The sequence below is a fragment of the Pituophis catenifer genome, unplaced genomic scaffold, assembly GCF_029215685.1.
Source record: "Pituophis catenifer annectens isolate HBS135680 unplaced genomic scaffold, rPitCat1.0.hap2 SCAF_9, whole genome shotgun sequence".
In the NCBI taxonomy this organism is placed as follows: domain Eukaryota; kingdom Metazoa; phylum Chordata; class Lepidosauria; order Squamata; family Colubridae; genus Pituophis; species Pituophis catenifer.
Genome location: NW_027256889.1, coordinates 2,371,791 through 2,390,827, shown reverse-complemented (window position 1 = coordinate 2,390,827; position 19,037 = coordinate 2,371,791). Strand labels below are relative to the sequence as shown.

General features: G+C 48.7%; 1 protein-coding gene across 5 annotated transcripts in view; it reads left to right on the top strand.

Moving 5' to 3' along the window:
* The window catches only part of ACTN4 (actinin alpha 4), a 99,202-nt gene that overhangs the window by 70,663 nt on the left and 9,502 nt on the right, over positions 1–19,037 (top strand). For all 5 annotated transcript variants that reach the window (XM_070950205.1, XM_070950204.1, XM_070950203.1 and 2 more), the window contains exons 9-14: positions 6,264–6,356; positions 8,583–8,813; positions 10,293–10,440; positions 12,937–13,087; positions 17,578–17,686; positions 17,782–17,922. In XM_070950205.1, coding sequence (XP_070806306.1) covers positions 6,264–6,356; positions 8,583–8,813; positions 10,293–10,440; positions 12,937–13,087; positions 17,578–17,686; positions 17,782–17,922 — 873 coding nt within the window. The remainder of the gene's footprint in view (positions 1–6,263; positions 6,357–8,582; positions 8,814–10,292; positions 10,441–12,936; positions 13,088–17,577; positions 17,687–17,781; positions 17,923–19,037) is intronic.

Here is a 19,037-nt window from a genome sequence, read left to right as displayed (position 1 = left end):
GAGAGTACCTAAAAGTTTCTCAACTTTGACAACCTTAAAGAGGTGGACTTTAACTCCTGCAGGTAGGGGAATTCTGGGAGTTGAAGTCCGGCACGTCTTGAATGCCCCCCCTCGAGGTTGAGAAAAGGCTGATCTAAGCCCACTAAGGTGCCTGTTGCTCCTCTCCTGCCCCGTCTTCTCCCATCGTTTTTTTTTTTTTTGAAGCGGAAATGAAACGCGAGACGAGTTCAGGTTGACTTTCAAAAGCCACTTTTTTTTTTCAAGCTCTCCCTTTAAGGAGAGGTGTAAGAAAACACCACAAGGACACCAGCTGCGGAACTGCCCTCCTCCCCACCCACCCCCCAAAAAAGCTTCCTCTACTCTGGAAACGTCTTTCTGGTTTTGATTATTCTTGCTTGTTCTTCCAGACGAGAGAGAGAGAGAGAGAGAGAGAGAGAGAGAGAGAGAGAGAGAGAGAGAGAGAGAGAGAGAGAGAGAGATGCACAGACCCCCCCCCCTTTCCAAGGAATTCTTTCAGCCCCCCCCCCCCCCAAATTTTCTGGATGAAGTGTCTCTCATTCAACCGTCCTCCGGTTTCAACCGCAGGATGAACGGCGTGACAGTTGACATTTTGGCTTAGCGTCGACCTTGTGCGACGCCGTTTCCAGAGCGAGCAATGGAAGCCGCAGGCAGCTAAGCAACCAACGTGCGGCTTGTGGTGGTGGGGGAAAAAAATGATGCCCCCGATTTAAGGTGTCGGTGTGGCATCTTCCCTAACCTGGCAACCCACAAAGATCCCGGGAAATTGGGATTAGGAACCTGGCAAAATGCACAGCCCTCCGAATTCTTTTTAGCCCTTGGCGGGAGGCGAAAAATCTGGCAGGAGGGCCCTCGAGGTGGTAGAAACCCGGGATTGAAATCTGGGAAGAAGAGCCCACAGGGGCCCAAGTTCCTGAGGAGGAATTCTTTGCAAGGGGGGGATTGCATTCAGGAAGGGATTGCTGCCGGAGGGGTGGGCTACGTTCGCGTGCCGTGAGAAGGGGGATCGGTGTGGGTTCTGCAAATCTCCCTTCGGCGTCCTCCAGAGCCAGGATTAAGAATTACCGCACAGTTTCCTGAACATCTGTTTTGTTTTGCTTTGTTTTTTTCCTTTGGGGGAGGGGGTTAGAGAGAAACTATCTTGAAATTATTTAAAAAAAACGTTCTTAACTGCTGCAAAGAAGCAGCTGGATTTTTCTCCTAGCCAGGCCTGGTGAAAACCTCTCTGCCCCGAGTGGATTTTTAAGATCCTGTTAGGCTTTCTCGCTTCCAGTCCCTCGCTCTTTTAGTGACTTTAACGGGAGCAGAGCCAAGCCTTTGGGGGGGGGGGGCGGCAAAAAAATGCACCCGTAAGCATGAGTTTGTACTGGCTTTAGAGATTTGTTTTTCTGGCACAGAGTTCTGTTTCTTTCTTTCTTTCTTTCTTTTTTTCCCCCCTCCTCCCCTGGCTTAATTGCTTGCTTACTAATTTTGTCTTTTGCATGCCGAACAGTTTACGAGTCTGTCTTCCCGTCGGATGCTAAGTGTCCCTTCTCCTCCTTCTCCTTCTCCTTGGAGCCTGGAAAGGAAAATGAGAAGCCTGCCAGGCCTTGCCTAAAAGCTCCCTCCTTCGTGTATTCCCCTTCCTTTGTACGCTGCAACGAACCCTCCATTTTCCTGGTCCTCCCCCTTTGCTGTGCCCGCGTCCTTTCCCCTTTTCCTCTGTTCTTGTTCCTTCTTTTTGGATGGCTCCTTTATTGTTACGTTATGGGGGCTTTATGTTCCTCCTGGTCAGATTGGCTCCTAATAGAAATCTACAACTTTTCACTAGTTTTTTTTTTTTAAATCCCAATAAAGCCCAAAGCTATAAAAATTATAAAAATAAAAGAAATTCTGCCAGGACGGGTAGAGTACGTTCCAATATTTTATGCAATTTGGGCTAGTGATGGGATTGCACGAGGAGGCGTGATGGAGAGCAGTTGATTTCTTAAAAGCTCAGCGAACGTTTAAGCTGGGCGAACTTCCATTTCCCCAGCTTAGTAGTACACGTGGACTTCCATTCCCAGAATTCCCCATCCTGTCTCTTAAAGGAACAGCTGCGATTTCCGCAGCGCCAACCGTGTTAAGTGTCTTAACCTGACCTGCCTTGGCGCCTTCCTTGATCACTTAGCATGGAAAGGAAAGATGCACCCACCTCCCTTTCTCAGAGGCTCCAGGGGTTGAGAGTTGGTCCTTTGAACGAACCAGAATTCCTGAGGGTCCACGAGAAAATATCCCCATTTTATAGCCGAAAAGGCCAATATTCAAGTCGGACTTCCTAGCCTCTGCCTGCTTTTCAGATGCAGGAAAAACATCCATTTTTTTCTGACGGTCCCAGCTGGAAGGAACCTTCCCTTCAAGCTATGCCCAAACTTGATTGCACCCAAGAGGGGTTTGCAAGCAGATGTTCCTCTCGACGTTTGGGTTGGTGGGCTGTGTGATTCTACTCTCTCTTTTTTATCACCCATTGTATCTGAGCACCAGTTTTGGCGTGGGGGTGGGGGCTCAGCTGGGCCTGTCTGCTTCATCGTCTGGAGCTGATGAACCCCATCGGAGTTCTCCGGAGAAAGGCGGCATATAAATTGAATTAATAATAATAATAATCTATTGTAGACGTTGCCATGTGCCTCCATTTGGTCTAGCAGGGCACATATTAGCAGAGAAAGGCCACTGGAGGCATTTTGGGGCCACAGTGGGCTGCTTCAGCTGCTTCTGACTTTCTCAAAGAGAATATTCGTAGCTCAGGGTTGAAATGAGAGGTCCTTGGTGGTCTCTGAGCTTGCTGGTTTTCTGGCAGACGTTTAACTACCCAACTAGGTAACGTCATCAGGGCTTTGTTTACGGGGTTTACAAAGAGCAAACCCTGCATCCTTTCTAGCACCGATGATGTTGCACATGTGCAAACCCTTCTGCGCATGCGCAGAGGGTAAAAAACAGGTTACTTCCTGGTTAAAACCAGGAAGTAACGATGCCCGGGTGGGTGGGCGGAGCCTTGTGCTGCCATCGCTACCAGTTCGTCTGAACCGGTCCGAACCGGAAGCATTTCACCCCTGATTTGGATGTATGTGTTTTCCCAGCACTGTTGCCCATTATGTGTTGGCTTCACATAATTTAACAACCCAGTTCGCCTCAGCACCGAAAATGTGAGCATGCGCACGGCCTTCTGAGCATGTGCTTTGCTTGCGCGTGCGCACGCTTGCACGCATGTGCACGGCTTAAAAACACGCAGCTAAATAGGACAGCATAGCACCGGGGCATGCGGGCGGCCACCGGCAGGTCACAACTACCAGTTCGCACGAACCACCTGAATCCCACCCCTGCTGTTGCCTCTATCTTCGAGTCTATAGTAGTTTTGGGTTTGAGGGTGCTCCTTGGACCTCTACCACAGGGATCTCCAAACTTGGCAACTTTTTAAGACTTGTGGACTTCAACTCCCAGAATTCACCAACCATCATGGCTGGTTGAGGAATTCTGGGAGCTGAAATCCACAAGTCTTAAAAGTTGCTAAGTTTGGAGACCCATGCGCTAGCGTAACCAATTCAATTCCACAAGTTTTCCCTGCGTTGCCCAGGAGCAATGTGTGATAATGGATCTCCTTTGACTTTGAGGTTGGTTCCCCCACTTGGGGGTAAATCCCACTGAATTTAGACAAGAGTTTGAGAGCTAAGTTAGACTTCCCATGCTTGGTCCTTTCCTTTCTGCTTCAAAACAGTCTTTTAAAGCAAGGGGGGGGCTCTCCAAACTTGACAACTTGAAGACTTGTGGAGTTGGAAGTCCACAAGCCTTCAAATTTGCCAAGTTTTGGAAGCCCTTGTTTTAAAAGCGGCACATCCCAACCTCAGCAACTCGAAGGTTGTATGGACCTCAACTCCCAGGAGGTTGACGTCCACACACCTCCGAGCTGCTAAGGTTGAGGAACACTGGTCTAAAGCAAGCATGGGAGACGTCTTCTAAGTCGGTCGGTTGATTCCAGGGGTGGGCTTCAAAAATTTTAGCAAGAGGTTCTCTGCCTGGTTGCTGTGTGTGTGTGTGTGTGGCCATGGTGGGCGTGGCCTAGTCAGCCTCCTGTACCACGACTGAGAGGGAGGGTGTTTTTGCCCTCCCCAGGCTCCGGAGGCTTTTTTTGAGCCTCCGGGAGGGTTAAAAACAGCCTCCCCAGGCTCCAGAGGCCTGTTTTTCGTCCTCCCCGAGCCTCTGCGCGCACCCTGCCCTTACCTGCATCCAAAACGGGCCGTGTGGGGGCTCCGGGGAGGGGAGGTGCGGGGTGGGCGGGGTCAGCCAGGAGTGAGATTTGAGGGTTCTCCGAACTGCACAGAATCTTCGCTAGAGGTTCTCACGAACCCCCAGCAACCCAACACTGGTCGATTCCCACTGTGGAGGGGGTGGGGGGAGGGAACCTGTAGGTTTTTTTTTTTTTAATGGAAATAAAAGATCTCTCTCTCTCTTTTTCTTTCTTTCTTTTTTTCGAATATCCTATTTTGTTGGCAACTCATTTCTTCCATGGCTCTCTCCCTCTCCCCTTCCCCTTCTATAGACCCTCCTCTTCACCCTTTCTGTTGATGTGTGGCTTCCATCTCCTTCCCTCGGACTCTCTCTGCTCCTAGTAAGGTACTTGATTTCTTGACTTTTCCCATTTCACGGCTTCTGTGTAATTTATCCCCCCGCCCCCCCCATTTTATTTTATATTTTTTGCTTTTGGGTAAGCCAGGCATGGGTGTTTATGGGACTCCCAATACCTCGGCCTTCCTCTTTTTAGCAGGCCTTTCACCTGCTCTCCTCCTGCAAAACCAAAAACTACTCATTTTTTACATCCTATTGTTTTTGACAACGGTTTGTCATCGGTTTCATTTCTCCTTTCTTAGAGTTTTTGGATTAATGCCATCTTGGAATGCGGCTATCCGTACAAAACTGGGAAGGTTATAGTTACTGGGACTCGAAGAGTGAAGAATAACAATCTACCTCAATTGCTGGAGGGTTGGAGTAAGGTCCCTACCAGCCCTAGGATTCTATGATTTGAGTACGATCTCGTTGAAATAGGGTTGACCTAGGAAAGGGGAGCTATACCAAAAACATGCCACTGAGAACTTCGTGCAGCTTGCAAAGGATCAAAAAGGCAGAAAAAAGAATTAAAAAAAAGAAAAGACTTTGCAGGAGATAATAGTAGAATAAATGCCACAGCTAGAGCTGAACCGTTTTTGCAGTGCTTTCTGAATCCTAGATAAAAATACAATAATGTTCTGTTTTGTTTTTTTGAAATCTTGGCTTATGAAGAGCTAGGATAACTAGAGGTTGTTGGGTTTTTTTTTTTGCATGAGTCCTTAAATCAGTGTTTCTCAACCTTGGTAGCTTGAAGATGGGTGGACTTCAACTCCCAGAATCCCCCAGCCAGCGCTGCTGGCTGGGGGATTCTGGGAGTTGAATTCCACCCATCTTCAAGCTACCAAGGTTGAGAAACACTGTCTTAAATCTTCATGCAAACCAGTTGTTTGTCCTTAACATCAAAGTTAGAAAATATGGTAATTGGTATTGGGTTAAATCAGGATCTCAAACCACGGTTTGAAGACGCTAGCTGTGATCCACGCATGCTAACTCTTGTGTCTTGGTTCTGATGCATCAAGAGTTGTAAATTCAAGTGCTCAATCACTACGGACCAAAACAGGAAGTATATATGAGCTTTGGACATAACATTGGTTTAAGCCACAATCCTGCCAGATGCAAAAGATGATCCTTCTCATCTGCTTCCATTATCCAGCAGCTCAAACCAAGGTTGGTCCGATGAACCGATCTGGAGTTACGCTTGGCATGCTATTGTCTCTGCTTGCGTTAGTGGTTTCTGGCCATACTCTGAGCTTCCAGATCGGCTTGGATCCACTTGGAAGATAAGATGGGTGGACTTCAACTCCCAGAGTTCTCTAGCCAGCTGGAGAACTCAACCATGGCTAGAAAACGCAACCCTGGTTGAAGAATCCAACCCTGGTTGAAGTCCACACATCTTCAAGTTGTCCAAGTTGATAATGTCAAGTTGTCCAGATAATGTCATCATCCTGGATTGAAATTTAATTGCTTTACATCTGCTCTTTCTCTGCTTGTGGGGGATCTCGGTCATTTACCACGATGGTTCAATTATTGCTTTGATCTCATGCTGTGCCTTTCCTTGGTAGATCTCCGTCTCCGGGACATTTTTCTGTCGAGTCACCATTTTTTTCCCCCTCTTGTTTTGCTTGTAGGCTGAGACCGCTGCAAACAGGATTTGCAAAGTATTGGCCGTCAACCAAGAGAATGAGCACCTGATGGAAGATTACGAGAAGCTGGCTTCTGACGTGAGTGTTGATGAGCCTTCCCTGTTTTCAACAGGCAGGAGCTGAACCTGGTGACACCTCCTTCCCCCCCCCCCCCCCCCCACCCCGTCAAAGCCTGTGACAAGCCAAGAATTTTGTGAATCCGTCTGTCAACAGGCTCTGGATATAATTGAGGCTGTTGAGAAATCGAGGGGAGTGATTTCTTTGGGTGCTTTAATCACTTCTCAGTCTGAACTTAATTCTTAAGGTGGACACCATTAAGAGTGTCCCCCAAAGACAAGGTTGCATTGCTATCTTGGTTAGCAAATCCAGATGCTTGCAAAGGCCGCAGAGGCTTCGAAGGTAGCACTGATGTTATCTCTGAGCTTGCTGGACGGGCTCCAAAGGGAGACCTCATAAGACCACATGCTGGTCCCTGATGACTTCTCGTGGTCAAAAGAAGCATTTCTCAACCTTGGAAATTTGAAGATGGGTGGATTTCAACGCCCAGATTTCTCCAGCCAGGGTATTGAAGTCCACAGATCTTCAAATTGTCAACCATGTGAGAATCATTGGTCAAAAGCAAACATTGTTTCTCTTCTGTGGTGCACAGTGAGAACTTCCTGACTTCCATCCTCTCCTCCACTGTCTCTCTTCAGCCCTTAAACGTTCATCTGGTCTTTGTGAACAGCTACCAAATCAGCCAACAATCTGCCTTGGCCAGCCTTCCCCCAACCTGGCACCTTCTGAATATGGAGAAGGTTGTCTTTGAATGTTGCCACATTTTCTTAGCTGTCTCATGCTAACCTGCCCTTCTTAGGACTGGGAAGGCACACAGAGGAGAACACCTGGATGGAATCTCTTGACATGTTGATAGTAAAAGCTGAGAAGGACGTCCAGATATGGGTGCCAAAACTGAGTTTGGGTGACTTCTGCTCATCCATCCTGGAATGAGTGGGCCAACTTACCCATCCTTACAACCTTTGAGAATTCTAGATTTGGACCTCCAAAGTCATTTCATTCCATCGGTGGTATGCTAGAAGGTCTCTGAAAGACAGCTACGTGGCTTCTTCTGAAGAACTTCTAGGAAGCCAAGCCGGCTTTCATAAATAGGTTTTTCCTAGAACACGTAGGTTGCTGTTTAGTAGCAACCCCTGGATTTATGACCAACCTTTACATCTGTCCAGGTCTTGCTGTAACAAAGGTGCTATTTTTATTCTCTTTTCCAGGAGGCTTTTCTTTGAAGACGTTTTGCTTCTCATCCAAGAAGCTTCTTCTGCTCTGACTAGATGGTGGGGAATGGAAGGATTGATACTCCTTGCAGACAGCTGGTCATTTGCATCCTTTTAGCGAGTGGTTGAGGTCACCTGGAGGCTTACCTGTGTCCTCAGGGTCACCTGAGTGGTGCAAATGGATGGGGAGCCTTCTTGGAACTGCTGAAAGGATCTGTGTTGTAGACTGGAGATAGATGATGTCATATCCCTCCCTCTCTGTTGGGAGTATAAATCCTTCCATTAAATATCCTTCCATTATAAATCCTGAAGGAGTATAAATCCTTCCGTTCCCCACCATCCAAGTCCGAGCTGAAGAAGCTTCTTGGATGAGAAATGAAACGTCTTCAAAGAAAAACCAGTTGCCTCTTGAAAAAAGGACCTTTGGGACTACCATCGACCTGGAGGACTGAGAATCTCTACAGACTTTTAGCTATGCAATTTGGGATGAACATCCTTCGAATGGGGTGGGAGTACGAGCAGATTTCCAGAGGAAAAATTGCAGACTACAGGAACCAGGAGCACCACTTAAGGTGACCGGGAGGACACAGATAAACCTCCAAGTGGCCTCAATGACTCTCTAGAGCAGTGTTTCACAACTTTGGAAGCTTGAAGATGGGTGGACTTCAACTCCCAGAATCTCCCAGCCAGCAATGCTGGCTGGGGGATTCTGGGAGTTGAAGTCCACCCATCTTCAAGCTTCCAAGATTGAGAAACACTGCTCTAAAAGGATGCAAATGACCAGCTGTCTACAAGGAGTGTAAATCCTTCCCTTCCCCAACCATCCAATCAGGGCTGAAGAAGCTTCTTGGATGAGAAGCCAAACGCCTTCAAAGAAAACCCAAGAGAGTCCAGTTGCCTGTTGAGAATAAGCACCCTTGGGACAACCATTGACCTGGATGACTGGAGAATCTCCGTAGACATGTCTCGTTGTACTTTTGGTTGTTGAAGCTACGAGTCCATTATATTTCACCATCTTCTGGTGTGCTCTCCACAGCTTCTGGAATGGATTCAGCGCACCATCCCTTGGCTGGAGAACCGGGTTCCCCAGAAGACCATGCAAGAGATGCAGCAGAAGCTGGAGGACTTCCGGGATTACCGGCGGGTCCACAAACCCCCCAAAGTGCAGGAGAAGTGCCAGTTGGAGATCAACTTCAACACCTTGCAGACCAAACTGCGACTTAGCAACCGGCCGGCCTTCATGCCCTCCGAAGGAAGAATGGTATCGGTGAGTAGTACGCGCATCTCCCTCATCCGTCCTTCTTCGCTTCTGGGTTTGCATAGTTTACAACACGGGTGGTCCTCAGTTTAACCACCGCAAATGGAGGCCCACATTTCTGTTGCTAAGCGAGGCAGCTGTTTCGGTGAATTTTGCCCCATTTTACGATCGTTCCTGCCACCGTTGGCAAGCGGAATCACTGCGGTCGTTAAGTTAGTAACGAGGTGGTTAAGTGAATCTGGTTTCCCCATTGACTTTGCTTGTCAGAAGGTCGCAAAAGGGGATCATGTGATCTCCGGGATGCTGCAACCGTCATAAGTATGAGTCAGTCGACAAACGGCTGAATCTTGGTCACGTACCACGGGGATGCTGCAGGGGTCATAAGTGAAAAATGGTCCTAAGTCACTTTTTTCCAGTGCCATTGTAATTTCCAACGGTCACTAAACGAACTGTTGTAAGTCCAGGACTGGATTCTCTAGGTCAGTCTTTCTCAACGTTGGCTGCTTTAAGGTGTGAGGACCTCAATTTAAGGTGTGAGAACTCCCAGAATTTAAGGTGTGAGAACTTCCAGAATTTAAGTTGTAAGGACCTCAACTCCCAGAATTTAAGGTGTGAGGACCTTAACTCCTTTAAGGTGTGAGAACTTCCAGAATTTAAGTTGTGAGGACCTCAACTCCTTTAAGGTGTGGGAGCTCCCAGAATTTAAGGTGTAAGGACCTCAACTCCCAGAATTTAAGGTGTGAGGACCTCAACTCCTTTAAGGTGTGAGAACTTCCAGAATTTAAATTGTGAGGACCTCAACTCCCAGAATTTAAGTTGTGTGGACCTCAACTCCTTTAAGGTGTGGGAGCTCCCAGAATTTAAGGTGTAAGGACCTCAACTCCTTTAAGGTGTGAGAACTCCCAGAATTTAAGGTGTGAGAACTTCCAGAATTTAAGTTGTAAGGACCTCAACTCCCAAAATTTAAGGTGTGTGGACCTCAACTCCTTTAAGGTGTGAGAACTTCCAGAATTTAAGTTGTGAGGACCTCAACTCCCAGAATTTAAGTTGTGTGGGTCTCAACTCCTTTAAGGTGTGAGAACTCCCAGAATTTAAGTTGTGTGGGTCTCAACTCCTTTAAGGTGTGAGAACTCCCAGAATTTAAATTGTGTGGACCTCAACTCCTTTAAGGTGTGAAGACCTCAACTGGCTGGCTGGGGAATTCTGGGAGTTGAAGTCCCCACGCCTTAAAGTGGCCAAAGTTGAAAAACACTGATTTAAATAAAAGATAATCCCCCAAATTCAGATTAATAAAAGATTAACCCCCTCCCCTCTCAAATTAATAACAGACCTTAAGCGTGACCTCTTTAAGCAAGCAGGGCCGGCCCTTTGACTGAATCCATAAAATTGGGATCCACATTAAACCATTTCGCTGTTAAGAGCTTTGGGGGGGGGTTTGCGTTTTATTTAACTTGACCCACCTTTCCATACCCCCAAATCCCCCCCCAGGATATCAACAACGGCTGGCAGCGCTTGGAACAGGCCGAGAAAGGTTTCGAAGAGTGGCAGCTGAATGAAATCCGGAGGCTGGAGAGACTGGATCACCTGGCTCTGAAGTTCAGGCAGAAGGCGTCCATCCACGAAGCGTGGACCGAAGGTGAGAAAGAGCCTTGGATAGGGAGATATGGCTGGCCCCATGACCTCTCGTTCACAGGCGGTCCTCGCTTTACGACCACAGTTGGAAGCAGAATTTCCATGGCTAGGCAAGGTTGTTAAGCGAGTCACGGCTGATTTTTTTTTTTAACGGCCTTTTGGGCCACGCATGTGGTAAGCGAACCACTGTTAAATGAATCACGTCATTAAGTGAATCTGGAGGGTCCAGATTGTCTTGTGGCTGTGTTGGTGTCCGCGTGTGTCAGAGATGCCCATTTCTCTCACACCCCAAAATGAGGCTTCTCCAAAATAGCTACGTGTCTTCTTCCCAGTATCTCTTTGACCAGGGGTCTCCAACCTTGGCAACTTTTAAGACCCGTGGACTTCCAATTCCCAGAATTCCAACCTTGGCAACTTTTATTTATTTATTTTTTATTTATTTATTTATTTATTATATTTTTATACCGCCTTTCTCCCGTAGGACTCAAGGCGGTGTACAGTCAAGAAAAATATAGACACACAAACATCGTAAAATTGCTAATTAAAATTATTACTTAGTTTGGTCAATTAAATAAAACCCAGAATTAGATAACATTTAAAAAATCATTCACATGTTCGTATGTTTAGCCCTGCCTGTTGGAACATCAGGGTCTTGAGGGTACGGCGGAAAGCACGGAGATCAGGGATATTCCGTATCTCCGGGGGCAGTTCATTCCAAAGGGTTGGAGCCCCCACAGAGAAGGCCCTCCCCCTGGGAGTCGCCAGTCGGCATAATTTGACTGACGGTAAGACTTTTAAGACTTGTGGACTTCAATTGAGGAATTCTGGGAGTTGAAGTCCACAAGTCTTAAAGTTGCCGAGACCTCTGTCTTAGACCATCGTAAGTCATGGGAGCAGCATCAAAGCTGCCAAGATACCAGCTGCATATCTTGTTTTATTAAAAAAAAAATAGTTCTGTAAAAAAAACAAAAACAAATTCCATAATCTCTCCCCCCCACTTCCAAAATGTGGTTCTCAGAAACACACGGTGAAGGAGGCCTTGTTTATTTAGCCTGTCTAAGGGTGTGAAATTCAGTGGGTGTAGCAGGTGGACCCATAACACTTTCCTTGCAGAGAGTCAAGCTAATGAGACAACAGCTGGTTCCCCCCCTCCCGGCTCTCACATCTGCGCTGGCCTGTCACTCCAAGGCTAGAACGATGCTGTGATTGGCTCTGTTTAAAGTTTAAAGGCCCCAAGCTTCATCATCTGTCTGGGCCTGGCCCGTAGAGGGGCTTCTAGGTCTCCTCACTCGTGCCACAATTCCAGAAATCACAATTCCCCCCCCCCCTTGCTGTAGAATAACATCACAGTTTGATACGGTACCTAAGAAAGGACTTTCCTGCTATGTGGGATCCCCAATATTCGTGGCTCAAGGACTCAAAACCTCAGCCTCTCTTGGGGCAACACGGAGGGATCTCTCGCCTAACGTTGCACGCAGCCAGACGGAGACTGCCGTTCCCCCCCCCCCACTGCACCACGGGGGCTTTTTGCTTGTCTGGATCTCTCCTGGCTGGCGGCCAAGACCAGATTTTCCAAGCTGAGCCAGCGTGTCCCGGAGAACAGCTGATTGGAACAGAGGCGCGTTTTCAAAGCGTCCCGCAGCTTCCACGACCCAAATAGTTTTTCAATTAGTGGAGAAACCCCAGCAATGTGGAGGTGGGCTTGCAAAAAAGGGGCTTGGCCCTAGGCTGAAGCTAGGAGACAAAGTGGGGGGGGGGCACAGAGCGGAGTTATGTCAGCAGCAAGAAAAACTCAACCAGTAGGGAAGCTGAGGCCCAGGGAGAAGAGAAGAGTAGAGGGGAATGGGAATGGGAATGGGAAGGGAAGAGGGGAGGGGAGGGGAGGGGAGAGGAGGGGAGGGGAGAGAATACAATAGAAAATAGTAGAATAGAAAATAATAATAGAATAGAAAATAGAATAGAATAGAATAGAATAGAATAGAATAGAATAGAATAGAATAGAATAGAAAGTTTGTGTTGCTAAGCGAGACATTTGTTAAGTGAATTTTGTCCCATTTTACAACTTTTATTTCTTTTATTTATTTCTTTTATTTTATTTAGACTTCTATACCGCTTCATAGTGCTTTACAGCCTTCTCTAAGCGGTTTACAAAGTTAGCATTTGGCATATTGCATATTAGCATATTGCATTAGCATTAGCCTATTGCCCCCCAACAATCTGGGTCCTCATTTTACCCACCTCGGAAGGATGGAAGGCTGAGTCAACCTTGAGCCTGGGGAGATTTGATCTGCTGAAGTAGCAGTCAGCTGAAGTAGCTGCAGTACTGCGCTCTAACCACTGCGCCACCTTGGCTCTTTTCTTGCCACACTTGTTAAGTGAAGCACTGCAGTTATTAACTCAGCAACCCAGTTGTTAAGTGAATCTGGCTTCCCCATTGATGTTGCTCGTCAGAAGGTTGCAAAAACCTCTCCCTGACCCTCCTCCGTTTTGGGCCCCGCAGGGAAAGAGGCCATGCTGAAGCAGAAGGACTACGAGACGGCCACCCTGTCCGACATCAAGGCCCTGATCCGGAAGCACGAAGCCTTTGAGAGCGACCTGGCAGCTCACCAAGACCGCGTGGAGCAGATTGCGGCCATCGCTCAAGAGCTCAAGTACGCAAAGGCGCCTTGCCGTATCGTTCGCCCGGACTCTTTTTTTGGGGGGGAGGGAGGGTGGGATGCTTGTGGGGGGGTGTTGCGTTCTCCAAATAGATCCGGGGCTTTCTCTTGCTCCAAAAGGCAGCAGGGCCCTGGGATATGGAAACTATAGTTCAGCCAAAACTCAAGTGAGCTTGAGCTGAGATGGAGCCAGGACAAGCCAAGGATGCTGGGAATGGGGATTAGTGGCAGTCTCTTCCAAGCAAGCAGCAGAGCAGAAGACCTTCAAGCCCCCTTCAGTCACACTTAGGAGGGGTGGGAGCAGAGCTGGTATTCAGCCGGTTTGCACCGGTTCGGGAGAACCGGTAGCGGCAACTGCGGGTGGGTCTTCCCATCTCCCCCAGTGCTTTGTCATCCTATTTAGCCATGTTTTCAAGGCTGGGCACATGCATGGAAGGCACACACGTGAACCAAGTGCATGTACGGAAGGCCGGGTACATGCACGGAAGGTGTGCGTACATGTGAAACGAGCAACGGTGGTAAGAATATGTGAAACCCACCACTGTTTGGGAGCCACTATCTGGCCAGATGTTGGGGCAGGGGCAGGGGTGTCAAACTCGATTTCATCGAGGACCACATCAGGGTTGTTTTTGACTTTGGGGGTTGTAGCCTGGGTGGGCGTGGCTAGCTCGATGTCACTCGTTTCGGGGCGCCTGTGCTGGGCCGAGCGCTCTGCCAGCGAATATGGGCTCCCGAGCTCCGTTTTCGGCTGTGACGGCCTCCTTGCAACCCTCTTGTCAGCGAAAACGGATCTCCATTTTCACTGGCGGAGGCACCGCGAGACTGTCCTTCACTGTTTCCAGGGAAGCCCCACGGACCAGATCTAAGCTCTCTTGAGGGCGGAAGTGGGGTGTGTGTGTGTCTGTCGTAACTAAGCCATCGATCATAATTTGAGGACTACCAAGATGAGGTGCCAAATCGGGATGGATTGTGTACCATCAAGTCAACATTGATTCTTAATGACTACCCAGATCAGGGGTGGGGAACCGTGGCCCTTTGATGACTTGTGGACTTCAACTCCCAGAATTCCTGAGCTGGCAGAAAAGGGCCATGGTTCCTCACCCCCCCCTCCTCTTCCTCCCTATCACCTTTCTCAACAGATGGCCTTCTCAAAGGATTGACCCCAATCCTGCTAATAATGTAAATTATCCCCTGCCGTTAAAACCCGCCCGTTTCAAATTGCCGATGGAGCAGGATGCCCGGCCTTCCACACTCAACTCTCCATCATGGGGAGAAAGCTTTTAAAGTAATACTATAAAAGTTGTTATAGCGAATCTGAGCACCAGCTTGGGGATTCCTCCTCCTCCTCCTCACACATCCCTCTGCTTTCTAGCACTGATGATGTTCCCTAGTTGGGTCATTAAATGTCTGCAAGAAAACAATCCAGCTCAGAGAGCACCAGAACCATTGCCGCCTCCTCCTCCTCCTCCTCCTCCTCCTCCTCCTCCTAAATTTCCCTACTTCCTAGCACTGATGATGTTACCTAGTATGGTAATGAAATGTCTGCAAAACAATCCAGCTCAGAGAGAACCAGAATCTCCTCCTCCTCCTCCTCCTCCTCCTCCTCCTCCTCCTCCTCCTCCTCACACATCCCTCTGCTTTCTAGCACTGATGATGTTCCCTAGTTGGATCATTAAATGTCTGCAAGAAAACAATCCAGCTCAGAGAGAACCAGAATCTCCTCCTCCTCCTCCTCCTCCTCCTCCTCCTCCTCCTCCTCCTCCTCACACATCCCTCTGCTTTCTAGCACTGATGATGTTCCCTAGTTGGGTCATTAAATGTCTGCAAGAAAACAATCCAGCTCAGAGAGAACCAGAATCTCCTCCTCCTCCTCCTCCTCCTCCTCCTCCTCCTCCTCCTCACACATCCCTCTGCTTTCTAGCACTGATGATGTTCCCTAGTTGGGTCATTAAATGTCTGCAAGAAAACAATCCAGCTCAGAGAGAACCAGAATCATCTCCTCCTCCTCCTCCTCCTCCTCCTCACACATCCCTCTGCTTTCTAGCACTGATGATGTTCCCTAGTTGGGTCATTAAATGTCTGCAAGAAAACAATCCAGCTCAGAGAGAACCAGAATCTCCTCCTCCTCCTCCTCCTCCTCACACATCCCTCTGCTTTCTAGCACTGATGATGTTCCCTAGTTGGGTCATTAAATGTCTGCAAGAAAACAATCCAGCTCAGAGAGAACCAGAATCTCCTCCTCCTCCTCCTCCTCCTCCTCCTCCTCCTCCTCCTCCTCCTCCTCCTCCTCCTCCTCCCAAATCTCTCTACTTCCTAACACTGATGATGTTACCTAGTATGGTAATGAAATGTCTGCAAGAAAACTATCCAGCTCAGAGAGCACCAGAATTGCCTCCTCTTCCTCTTCCTCTCCAGCTCCTCCTTATTCCTCCTGAACCAGGCTTCTAAACCGGGCTGTACAAATTCCTTGCTTTGGAGCACTTGAAGCTGTAAAATTTCCCTGCATCCTGTTAAAAAAAAAAAAAAACCAGAAACCAGCCTTGGCAACCTCTGAGCCTTTTAAAAAGCTTCCCTGCCAACCTCTGTGTGTGTGTGTGTTTGTGTGTGTGTGAGATTTGGACCGTCTTGCCGCAAGACACAAAAGAGACGTTGTAAGGTATTTTTGGCAAGTTCAAAATAGCAGCCGTCCTCCCCTTCCCCTCGCAGCTCCCCCCTCCCCAAAAACCTATCTTTTAAGATCCTTTTTCAAACAGCCTCCTTGACTCCCGTCTGAAGTCAGCTAGGATCACCTCTCTTTTGGGGAATGGAAGCTCCTCAAAGGGTGTTTTTCTCACCCTGCCCCGCCGCTCGCCCCCCTCCCCGCATTACACAGTACCCCCATTGTTCTCCAGCCCTCCTCCCTTGCTGTGTTGTGCCAGAATGCGGTCCTTGTAAGAGTTTAGAGCAAACTCCTCCCACCCCCCCACTCCTCCTGCCCCCCCCCACCTCGTATAAACTCACACGCCATAAGTATACATACACACAGGCCACAGGCTGAGCCTGCCTTGACTAGGGGAGGAGGGGGGGTCCCTTATTTTCGGGGCTGAGAGGGGCTGAGAAGTTAGAAACCCTGGTGTGTGTGTGTGTGGCCTGCAGCATGACTTCACCCACAGCCCCTCTGCCTCTTTACACAAACACACTTAGCGCACACTCATCCAGAGGATGCTGCTTGCCAACATTTGGAAGCCTGGGGGTCTGTGTGTGTGGGGAGGGGGAGAAGCCCTCAATTCTTTCTCTGGCATCGGAGAAACTCTTTGGAACGGAGGCTGGTCGGTCGCCGTTCTGGGGGCAGGGGCTTTGTTTCCAGCCCGGTCTCCCTTTTCCTGAATTTCTCATGTACCCTGGGACACACACACAGAGTCCAGGTTACTCCCCAGCTCTTCCAGTGGCTGGAAGCTGGTTTCCCTTTTTGGTCCTTAAAGCAACAAGCCATGTTTGAGAGGCTGGCTTGTCTCCCTGGGCACCGCATTCCGAAAGAAGGAACTCGGGTGCCCTCTTGTGGCCAGACACGGGAACTGCAAACCTCAAAGAAAGCCCCTGCACCAGTGATGGCTAACCTTTTTTTTTTTTTTTTATAATTTGATTGATATGCCGCCCTTCTCCGGAGACTCAGGGCGGCTTACAATACGTTAAGCAATAGCCTTCATACTTTTGTATATTTTATACAAAGTCAGCTTATTGCCCCCACAAACTGGGTCCTCATTTTACCTACCTTTGAAAGGATGGAAGGCTGAGTCAACCTTGAGCCTTGGCGAGATTCGAACTTGCGGTAATTGCAGGCAGCTGGTCTTAATAACAGGGTGCTTTAGACCACTGTACTACCAAGGCTTCATTTGCCATTGCGTGCCAAAAGCAGGGGTCGCGTGGCGGGGGGGTGTCGCGCACATGCGTAATTCATTGTCCCCCTCCCCACGAATGCTACCCCTGCTTTTGGCACAGTGGGCCTGGTAGGCCCATTTTTTTGCCCTCCCCAGGCTCCAGAGCCTTTCTTGGAGCCTGGGGAGGGTGAAAACGGCCTTCCCCACCCGCTCTGTCTCCCTAACCCTAATCAGAGGAAATGGCAGGGACCAGCTGCACGTCTGGTTAAATATTTTCAGGGAGGGCTTATTTTAGCGCATGTGCTCAAAAGCCCGATTGGGCATATTATCAGGGGATGTCTTATTTTCGGGGAAACAGGGTAGATAGATACATAGAGAGATATAGAGAGAAGAGAGAGAGAGACATATATATATACATAGATATAGAGAGAAGATAGGTAGGTAGGTAGATGATATAGATATAGAGAGATGATAGAAAGGTAGAATATAGATAGTCACTAGATTCTCAGTGGCTTACAGCAACATAACCACATACATTCATAGAGAGGCGATTAGGGCCCCACAAGAGAACTCTTTCCTGGTTACCTGCCCATCCCACCAATGCCCTCCCTTTTCTCTGCCCCACAGCGAGCTGGATTATTACGACTCCCCCAGTGTCAACGCCCGGTGCCAAAAGATCTGTGACCAGTGGGACTCCCTAGGGTCCTTGACCCACACACGGAGGGAAGCGCTGGAGGTGAGCAGAAGCCTGCCCCACCGCAGGAGGAGGTGAGCGAGCGAGTACGGTGTCAGGAGACCTAATCCTTTTTTTGCCCGTTTCTCTTTCCGAAGAAAACAGAGAAGCAGCTGGAGACCATCGACCAGCTCCATCTGGAATACGCCAAGCGAGCCGCGCCCTTCAACAACTGGATGGAAAGTGCAATGGAGGACCTCCAGGATATGTTCATTGTCCATACCATAGAGGAGATAGAGGTACGAGGGCTGTCTGTTGAGTTTTCCTACCCTCTCTATGGTACAAGGATCTGGAAGTATTTGTTGTGGCCCGCCAGTGGCCAGCGGATCTGGCAGCAGATTCGGACAGTGAGGAGGTTGGGGAGGAACATGGGCCAGTCCTGGAGTCTGGGGGAGGCTCTGAGGAGGGCTCTGCATCAGAGGCAGAGAGGGGGCCAGGGCCGTCTGACAGTTATCAGCTACCTTCGGAGTCTGACATCAGTGAGGCAGGCAAACAGCTGGAGCCTATTCCCAGTGGGCGCATGTGCAGAGTTGCCAGACGAAGGGAACAGCTAAAGAACCAGGGTCAACTTGGGAGTAAGGCCACAGGTGGATGATGAAGGGTCCCTCCCAGAGGGAATAAAAGAGGAGCAAAAAGGGAGTGGAGTTGGCAGGAGACAATTAGTTCATTCCTGCATTCTTGCCAAGTATTGTGGTGTCTGAAAGATATCGGCCTGGCCACTCTCCAAGCCTGATCAAGGTCGGTAATTGTGAACTGTCTTGAAAGACTGTGGGAGAGGAAAGACTTTGCTGGAGAGGAATTCACTGTCAATTCAATAAAAGGGGTTTATCGGGACGAGGACTCGGCTTCATGCTGCTGGGGAAGCCTAGCTCAGAACAGTATCTACCTGGGCTTCAGCTGAGAGAGAGAGAGAGAGAGAGAGAGATGAGTGGTGCTTAAGGGAGATTAGTCGACACGTCTGCTGTCTGATCCAATTGTGTCATCCATCCCACTTAGTTTTAATTAGCAAAGAAAGACTCCTGGCTCATTTCTTTTTCCAAGGGTATTATAATACTTCGCTGAGAATCAAGCGGTTACCGAGATTAGAGCAGGCAGAATCCGTTGGCTTGGCACGAAAACAAGGCAGTTCACTTTCCCTTTGCCCCTGGCCATTTCTCCCCCCCCCCCCCAAGTTATCAGTCAGTGTTCCATTAAAAGTTTCTCAGGTTATTTTGGAAACGGGTCCTGTGTTCAAGTCTTTCCTATCTCCGCATTCCTTTTGCGGACCTTGTGCTTGATGGGTGCTCCTCCTTGTCGGGGCCGGCAAGCTCTGAGTATATTTCTTGAAAAGTAAAAAGATTACAGAACCAGAAAA